At 43.9% G+C, this 9656-nt stretch overlaps 1 protein-coding gene across 1 annotated transcript in view; it reads right to left on the bottom strand.

Moving 5' to 3' along the window:
- Positions 1-4768: 4768 nt before the first annotated feature.
- The window catches only part of KCTD19 (potassium channel tetramerization domain containing 19), a 298880-nt gene continuing 293992 nt past the window's right edge, over positions 4769-9656 (bottom strand). The window contains exons 10-11 of the mRNA XM_033942930.1: positions 5264-5347; positions 4769-4865 (exon numbers count right to left, since the gene is read on the bottom strand). Coding sequence (XP_033798821.1) covers positions 4769-4865; positions 5264-5347 — 181 coding nt within the window. The remainder of the gene's footprint in view (positions 4866-5263; positions 5348-9656) is intronic.

The raw sequence follows: 9656 nt of genomic DNA, 5'->3' as shown, positions 1-9656 counted from the left end.
ATTCTGTCTACCTTATCTACTAGGGGTTTCATTTGGCCCTGCCCCACCAGACACCACAAATATTTTTACTCGCTATTGGCAAAAAAAACCCTCACTTTTGAGGGTTTTAATGTTAACCCCACCTTCCTTAAGGATTCTAAGATGGCCCTAATCCTAGGTAGGTGTGTCTCCCAATGTAAACTAAATATTATATCATCCATGTAGGCAGCAGCAGCATAATCATGATAGCACTTTAAAATAGCATCCAGAAGAATCAAACATTCAAACCAAAAGGGATACAATCCTATCAGGATATTCAAGGTCATTTTTGGTCAAAAATCCTCATCAAGGAAAATCTGCCAGTAGCAAATTGCCTGTACTGGATCGTATATATCCCATAGTGCTGATAGAATTGAAAACAAACTTGCAGAGCTATTGTTAGTAATAGACTGGAGGGAGGCCAATCTGATGCTGATTTAAAAAAAGGCTTCCAGAGGTGATCGGGGAAATTATAGACTGATAAGTCTTGATGTCTGTGCTGGGCCAAATGGTAGAGACTATTATAAAGAACAAAATGACAGAACATATATGTAAGCAAGGATTCATGAGAAAAGGCCAACATGGTTTTAGTCAAGAGAAATCTTGCCTCACCAATCTACTGCATTTGTTTGAAGGGGTCAATGAACATGTAGATAAAGGTCAACCAGTTGATATTGTTTATTTGGATTTTCCAAAAGGCATTTGACAAAGTACCTCACGAAAGACTTCTGAGGAAATTATAAAAGTCATGGGATAGAAGGTAATGTCCTTTTTATGGACTGAGAATTGTTTGAAAGACAGAAAACAGAGAGTGGGTTTAAATGGTCAATACTCTCAATGGAGAAGGGTAAATAGTGGGGTTCCCTAGGGGTCTGTGCTGGGACTGTTTCTTTTTAACATATTTATCAATGATCTAGAGATGAGAATAACTAATGAGATAATTAAATTTACTGATGACACAAAGTTGTTCAATTGCAAGAGAACCCTGTTAGACTGGAAGACTAGGCATCAAAATGTGAGCAAGTACAAAGTGATATGGGAAAGAAGAACTCAAACTATAGCAAAGTGATGCTGGGTTCTGTGTTAGGAGTCACTGCCCAGGAAAAGGATCGAGGTGTCATTGCTGAGAATACGTTAAAACCCTCAGCTCAATGTTCTACGGCTGCTAAGAAAGCACATAGAACGTTAGGAATGGAATAGAAAACAAAGATGAAAATGTTATAATGTCCTTGTATCACTCTATGGTAAGGCCACACCTCGAATACTGTGTGCAGTTCTGGTCGCTGTATCTCAAAAAAGATATAGCAGAATTAGAAAAGGTACAGAGAAGGGCAACAAAAATGATAAAAAGGATGGGATGACTTCCCTGTCAGGAAAGGCTAAAGTGGTGGCGCTTAAGCTTGGAGAAGAGACGGTGATATGACAGAGGTATATAAAATACTGAGTGGAAAGGGTAGTTGTGAATCCCTTGTTCACTCTTTGCAAAAATACTAGGACATGCAATGAAGCTACTAAGTAGTAGATTTAAAACAAACTTGAGAAAATATTTCTTCACACAATGTGTAATTAAACTCTGGAATTTGTTGCCAGAGAATGTGGTGAAATCAGTTAGCTTAGTGGGGCTTACAAAAGGTTTGGATAATTTCCTTAAAAAGAGAAGGGCATGCCCTGCGATAAGGCACCCCTAGAACCAACATAAGCTATATAATGCTTCCAATGAGCAGGGGAGCTTTATCTATAGAGAATGCCTTTTGCAGAGACTACCAGGAAAGGAGGGAATCCTGGAGTGGATGCATATGAACCCTCGCCCAGGGAACAACTTCCAGAGAGGCGGCCATCAAACCCAGCACCTGAAGATAATGCCAGGCTGTGGGGCTCAGTAACATCAAGACCTCTATGATCTACTTCCTGCGCTTCTGTTTGCATGCTTGCGAAGGAAAACACAGCCTTTTGCTGTGTCAAAGTGGACTCCCAAATATTCCACACACTGAGTCAGTTGTAGTTGACTCTTTCTGAAATTGATTATCCAACTGGGACCTTGGAGAATATCCACCATCTGCTGCACTGCTTGCTTGCCTTCCTGTCTTGATGGGGCTCTGATTAGCTTGTATGCTCATCCTGCAAAGGTGAGCTGCTACCACCACCCTCACCTTGGTGAAGGTGTATTGGCCCGTAGCCAATTCAAAAGGTAGCACCACAAACTGGAAGTGCCTCTGGATAACATTGAATCTCAGATATTTTTGTGATCTAGAAAAATAGGAATGTGAAGATATGCCTCACATTAAATCCAAGGAAGCCAAGAATTCCCCCGAGGCTACACCACAATGATTGGACTGTCTTCATACGGGAGTATAGAACTCTTAGTACCTCATTTACAGGCATTAGGATCAGAACAGGCCTCCAATCTTCAGTGGCTTTTTTGGGCACTATGAAGTATATGGAGTATCTGCTGGAGACTGCTTCTTCAGGAACTGGTTCTATGGCATGAAAGTCCAAGAGTTGTGGTACCGTTGCTCAGATTCTGACCTCCTTTTCTGGCTATCTGGCCGGGGAGTTGAGAAACAGATCTGAAGGGGGTGAGAAAACTCAACCTTGTGCCCTTCCCAACTAATGTCCAGAACCCAGTGGTCTGATGAGCTCTGTTCCCATTCCCTCCAGAAAGCCAACAGTCTCCTGCCAATGTAAGGAGGCGTGGCAGTTGACCTGGTATCATTGCTGTTTTTAGGTGGCTGAGCTACCACGTGACCCAAAGGATTGTTGGCATCTGTAGTTTCCAAATCTCTGTCTAGACACTTGGAATAGTCTCTGGGAAGAGGAAATGGAAGAGAATTGGCAGGATCTGAGAAGAACCTAAATTTCCTCTGCTGCCCCCGGTGGAATGTCAAACTCTGCTGTCTGGTAGAAATTTTGAATGGCAATCCACCACACTGGCCATAAGGTCATCCAAGCCTTTGCCAAAATGCATCTGCCCCTTAAAGGGTAATCTGCTTAGAAGAGTAACCCTAGAGGCTGAATCACACACTCACTGTCTAATCCAGAGCATCCAGTGGACAGAAATAGTGTAAACTGATACCTTGTTCATGACTCTGAAAATGTCCTAGAAAGCATCGATTACATAATCAAGTGAAGACAGATGCCCTACAGCTCCGCAGGACTATGCCGCAACCTGGTATGACTAGCCCATGCCATGAATGAGGCAGACGCTGCTGCTTTGATACCCAAAGCTAACACTTCAAATTGTCTTTTAAGGCCCAAGTCCATCTTGCAATCCTGCATATCCTTCAGCATCACCCTCCCTCGTTAAGAAGGGAGGTAAACTTAGGCACTTGAGGTACCACAGAATCCATTTTCGGCTGTGAAAACAACTACCGGAAGTCTGGAGCCAGAGGATAAAGCCTGGATATAGCTTTTGACACCTTTTAGGGAACCTTCTGGGGACTTCCATTGATCACTAACTAAAGAGGTGATGTCCGAATGTGCCATAAAGAAAGTAGTCTTTATGTTTGTACTGCTTATAACTAAACAATGGGAGGTGGAGGGTTGTTGAGTGTCCAACTTCAATTCAGAGTGTCCGAAATGATATGTGAAACAGTTGTGCTCTTGAAAAGACGGCACACTGAGGGGTTGTCTCCCTAATCAATAGCAGCTATAGCCGCCTGACCTCCGGTACCAGACAGGAACCCTAAATCATCTAAGGACACAGCAGATCCTTGAGATAAAAAAAGCATGGAAAGGGATTTCTAGTCCTCCCAGTCCTGCTTCAAATGGAGCTGACTTTTTCTGAGGTGGAGAAACCTGCTGGGTACATAACTCTCCCTGTACCGGAGTTGGCGTGCTCTCAGGCAGCGCAGCACTCCCCGGGCCCATCAAATAAGCTTTCCACAAGAGACTGACAAAGTCTGAAAACCCCTGAACAGGCATCCCAAAGGACCCCTGACTGAGGTAGTTGGAGCTCCACTGCCTCCTCATGCTTGAGGCTTCTGAACAGGCTCTTTTTTATGAAAGCTGGACTTTTTGGGGTTCTTAACAGCTTCTGCCCCTTTCTCCCATGCCTGCTACACAAGGATCATGGCCACTTGTCTGCCACCAAAGCTGCACAAAAAAGGAATGAACAGGGGTAGCTTGGCCTGGGAAATCCATTGCAGATTATCCCTGAGTAAAACCAAAGGTTTTGAGGCAGAAAAATCCTTTTGAAAAAAAGATTAATATAAATCCAAGATGCCTCCACCAGTAAAATTGCACCAAAAACAGCCCGTGGCAGCTTTCCTGAAAAACAAATAATGTTGAAAAGGTGTTTTGGAGGGGGGGGATCTAACTGTAACCCCAGAAACCCTCAGATCTACCTTTTCCAGCCTCACTCCCTTATTTTCCCAATATGGAATAATGGAAGTACTCACTGTGACTTCTGGTGGTTGTCAGCTTGCAGTAGCTTACCTGCAGAGAAAGGATGTCTGCCTCAGAAACTTCTGGGAATTAATCCATCACTGGAAATCTTCTGGCTGCAGTCAGGATGACTCTGACCATGAACTCTGAAAATTCACATAGCACATTGGGGTGAGAAAATTCATAGCCAGCTCCCTGATACCCAGAGGGTTATTACACAAGGGCTCCAAAGCCTCTGCTCAAGCCTCTGATAAATCAGCAGGCGAGTAAGCTTCCAGGGGTATGGAACCCGAACCCTCAATGGATCACAAAGCAGGCTAGCGCCACTGATACTCCAAGAAATGGGCTTGTGAGCAGAAGCCTGTCCTTATGGGTCTTCATCCTTTCCCTGGCAGTGAGCCCAAGAAGGGGCCCTCTGAGCATCAAAGCCACGCAGGAAAAAAGAACTGACAACAAAAAAATACCTGAAAATAATAAAAAGGAAGCAGAACATATCAGAATACATCTTCTCAGTTCACTTGCAAAAGGAAAAACTGAAGAGGAAGCTAATTTCCACTGGTGAAGGGGAAGAGTTGAGAGATTTGAATGACACCCTTCTGCAAAGTTTTAAACTATAGAAGGATAACAGCTTCAGTACAGAATCCTATCTCAACAACAGAAGGGAAAGGGGAGGGAAAGGGATGAGATTTGTTATTTACCCACAATAAGGTATGTTTTATTTTTTACATTTAATTTAAGATAATTATCAGACAGATTTTAGAAAACAAAATATTACGTATTCAAATAAATCACAAATAGTAGAAGTAACTGGGAAACTGATCTGAAAGGTTGGAAATAGAAATAAACATTTTACTTTACTTACCTGGATGCATCATACTGATAAAGTGCCTCTAGAAGAGAAGGGATTCTGTATTCCTTGGCTTCCTCACACAGCAGAGACCATTCCCTACAAATTGCACAGAAAGTCAATAATTAATAAGTTATCTATTCAATTTCAGACTTTATTCTTTGACTAACATTATTATTTGATCAGTGTTAATATTTGCAGAATATATTTATTCTCATTTATTGTTTGGTCTGGAATTATTAGGTTCAATTCACCCTCTGTTCTTTTGACTTTGCAGGACAAATATCTGAGGCTATTCAGAACAAGCTGACCTGTAGCTGGTGGGAAATGAGATATTTGGGAGATAATGTGATTGGTCTACTCTAAAGGTATTATTTTCAGTGTTAGCATTAGGAGACAAAGATAGGGCTGTGATCAAATCTGTTGTATAAATGGCTGAACCAATCAGAGAAAGAATGGATAATGTTTCAGAAAAATTAACTTCAACCTTGCAGCCAGGTTTGAAATTGAAGTCAATATGGTTGCTAATGTAGAATGAGGTTAATCTTCTGATGTTACTGAAAATTGGGCCTTCACAGAGCAGCTCCACAGAAGTTTCTGGTGAATATGGTTGTTTCCACACATTTGTTTTTGATTACATTACTTTGGGGCCCCTGAGGAAGACATAAAGATCAAAACACAGATCGTGTTGGGTCCTCCTCACTATTCATGTATGTGGATCACTATTACAGAATAAAATTCTGCATCAGAAATATCTGTCTCCACAGCTTCTTTTGTTTTGACTGAAAATGGGCTTACAGAACTGTGCTGGGAATAAGATTTTTCAGAGGCCTCAGGAAACTCCCTAGGTATTCAAAGCCTTCATCCAATCTTATCTTTAGTCTGACAGGATACAAATGTTTTTCTCTTGTCTAAAACTATTCACAAGTCCATGTTTACACTGCCTGAATCTTTCTACCACAGGCTCTTTGCCCTAGATTCACTAAAGTCAACGATGGTAAGGCTATTCTTATATTCTTATATGATATGATAGTATGTTATGATCTTAATGTGGCCAAACAGGTTGAAAAGGCTTAGGCGATTCTAGGGTGCATAGGGAGAGGTATGGAAAGACTTCCACACCTTGGCATATGCCACCAACATGTCAGTCATCTTGGCTCTTAAAAGAGTAGCAATGACTGTGTCTGAATATCCCTTGCGCGCTAGTCCCATGCGCTCCAGAGCCATGCCGTAAGATCAAATCATTCCAAATTCCCTAGGGCTATTAGGCTCTTAGAATGAAGATCCAGATGCAGCGATATCTTGAATCACTGCTCCATTTGAAGTCTGACAAGATCTGCATACCAGGGACTACGCATCCAATCCGAAACAATCAGAATCACACGAAAAACAAAATTTTTCGGTGATAGACAAAAAGTATCACAAATGAACCAAGCATTTCAACATCAAGTTCAGCAAGACAAAGAATGATATTTCAAAGATATTTGTCAGAAAATTGAATCATAACATATAAACGGAAAAATCAGATTAGCATATCAGGATGTTAAGAGCTTGTGGCAGAAATTCCAATCTCGAGTGGGGATGCTTAAAGACATCAATGGAATGATATTAAATGATTCAGAATGGATTAAATAGAGATAAAAAGAATATATGGAAAAGCTATACATAAAAATACAATGATAACATTGAGGAAACTGACACCGAAGAACCACCAGATATTTTAAAAGAAGAAATCATAGCAGCAATTAAAGTTTTATTGAAAACAAGTCACCTGGTATTGACAGTATTCCAATTGAATTAATCAAAGGCTCAGAAAGTGCTATCATGGCCCTCACTTGGAAGGAAAAAAAAACATGGCCAAAAAAGATTTGGAAGGAAAAAAAACATGGCCAAATGATTGAAGAAGATCACTGCTTATACCTATACTGAAGAAAGGTGATACCAAGAACTAACAATTACAGAATGATTGCATTAATTTCACACACCAGCAAAATATTGCTGAAAATAATAGAACGAAGGCTATAATCATACATTGAGCAAGAACTACCTGAAATTCAGGCTGGGTTCAGAAAAGGTCGAGGAACAAGAGACATTGCCAATGTTAGATAGATACTGGAGAAGAGCAAAGAATACCAAAAGTCCTTATATTTTTGCTTTATTGACTACAGCAAAGCTTTTGACTCTGTGGATCATGATAAACTATGGAGAGCTCTAGCACAGTGTTTCTCAACATGCGGTACGCGTATCCTTGGGGGTACATGGGCCGCCTGTTGGGGGTATGTGGCATGACCACCACGGAGAATATTTCCTGCCTACCCATCCATCTAAGCCACGCTGCCACAACCCCACCCTCCTTGCTGCCCGTCCCACCCTCTGAAGCCACATCCAGGGATCCCTGCCCACCCTGCCCTGTCCACTCAGCCCTCTCTCCTGACTTCAACCCACAGGGCTTCCATCCAATGTCAGAGCTGATGTCATGAAAGCCTTTCAGGTCAGTGGGGTGGGGGGAAGGTTCCCAGTTACCACCTTGCCGCACTCACTCCTGCCTTCAGCAGCAAGTTGGGGGGATGGGCATCCAGCAGCGATTCACATGCTGCACGTAGCTGATCTGGAAACCTTCTCTCCAACATCAGAGCTTGTCCCCCAACTCGCCGCTGAAGGCAGATGAAGTGAGTGCAGCTCAAACAAGTAAGGGGACATATTTCCAGGACAAAGGGAGAAAGGAGTGCATTGGGGCATTGGAGGGGCATGATTCTGGGACAACTGCTGGAAGGCAGGGAGGGGGAGGGGCACAAACTTGACTAAGAAAGGAGGTGGCATTATCATGGGATACAGGGAGGGAGGAAGCGGGCACAAACTTTGGACATAGGAGGGAGGGAATAGAATAGGTTGGGCATGAGTGTGTGAGTGAGAGGGAAAGAGATGGTGCACGTGGGGAATGGACGAAAGAGGAAAATTTGGCATAGGGAGAGGAGAGAACATAAGAATTGCCGCTGCTGGGTCAGACCAGTGGTCCATCAAGCCCAGCAGCCGCTCACGCGGCAGCCAGGGCCAGATTAACCAATAGACCCAGTAGACATGTGCCTAGGGCCCGAAATAGTCAGGGGGCCCGCTGAAGGACATCTTACCATGCCATTTTTTTTAAGAAGACAACGGGCTCCACCTCTTCCCTCCCTGCACGGCAATGAACCCCACCCGATGACAACAATGCCAGCCCCCTCCACGGCAACGGGCCTCCAGCTGACAACAACACCACCACCCCCCATGGCAACGGGCCCCCACCCGATGACAACAACAACGCCGCCCCCCCTGGCATTGACATACGGCAATGCAGCCAACCGCCGGAATCAATGGCAATGCAGCTCCAAGAAGGTCCCGCGAAGACTGCATCTGCCGGAAGAAGTAAGTGATGTTGGATGGGGATGGACCGGCAGACGCAGTCATCGCGGGATCTTCTTGGAGCTGCATTGACCGTGTTGTCGTTGATGCTGGCGGTTGGTTGCATTGCCGTCCGTCAATGCTGGGGGGTGGGGGCTGTGTTGTTGTCATCGTTAATGCTGGGTGGGGGCCCTTTGCCAAAGGAGGGTGTGTTGCCATTGCTGGGGGGGGGGGGTGTTGCCATTGCTGTGTGGCTCAATGTGCGACGGCGGCGAAGAAAGCAAACAGGATGTTGGGCATGATTAAGAAGGGGATCATGAGTAGATCGGAAGATGTCATAATGCCACTTTACAGAGCAATGGTCAGACCTCACTTGGAATACTTTGTCCAACACTGGTCTCCATACCTTAAGAAGGATATAACTCTGCTGGAGAGGGTGCAGAGACGAGCCACAAAACTAGTCAAAGGTATGGAGAATTTGAGCTATGAGGAACGTCTCAGAAAACTGGGTCTGTTCGCCCTAGAGAAGAGAAGACTGCGAGGGGATTTGATAGAGACTTTTAAAATATTAAAAGGATTTGATAAAATAGACCAGGAAGAAGCATTGTTAACATTTTCGGAAGTCACACGGACACGGGGTCATAGCCTGAAACTGAGTGGCAGCAGGTTCAGGACAAACGTCAGGAAGTTCTGTTTCTCACAGCGAGTGGTTGGAGCTTGGAATGCTCTCCCGGAGGAGGTTGTGGCGGAGACTACTGTTCTGGGTTTCAAGTGCAAGTTGGATGCACATCTTCTTGAAAACCATACGGGAAATCCGGGTCTCCCAAAAGGTGTACTTAAATGGGCCACCGCGTGTGCGGATCGCCGGACAAGATGGACTTCCGTCTGATCCGGTGAAGGCATTTCTTATGTTCTTATGTTCTTATAAAAGAGTGGTGGAGGGAGAGAAAAGGGGCATATGCTGATGGAATTGGTGTGCAGGGAAAGGGGGAAGGATACTGGATGGATTTAGGCTGGAGGGAAAGAAAGG

This window comes from Geotrypetes seraphini, chromosome 4 (genome assembly GCF_902459505.1).
Source record: "Geotrypetes seraphini chromosome 4, aGeoSer1.1, whole genome shotgun sequence".
Lineage (NCBI taxonomy): Eukaryota > Metazoa > Chordata > Amphibia > Gymnophiona > Dermophiidae > Geotrypetes > Geotrypetes seraphini.
Note: the sequence above shows the minus strand (reverse complement) of the source record. Positions and strands in the feature narration are given on the sequence as shown.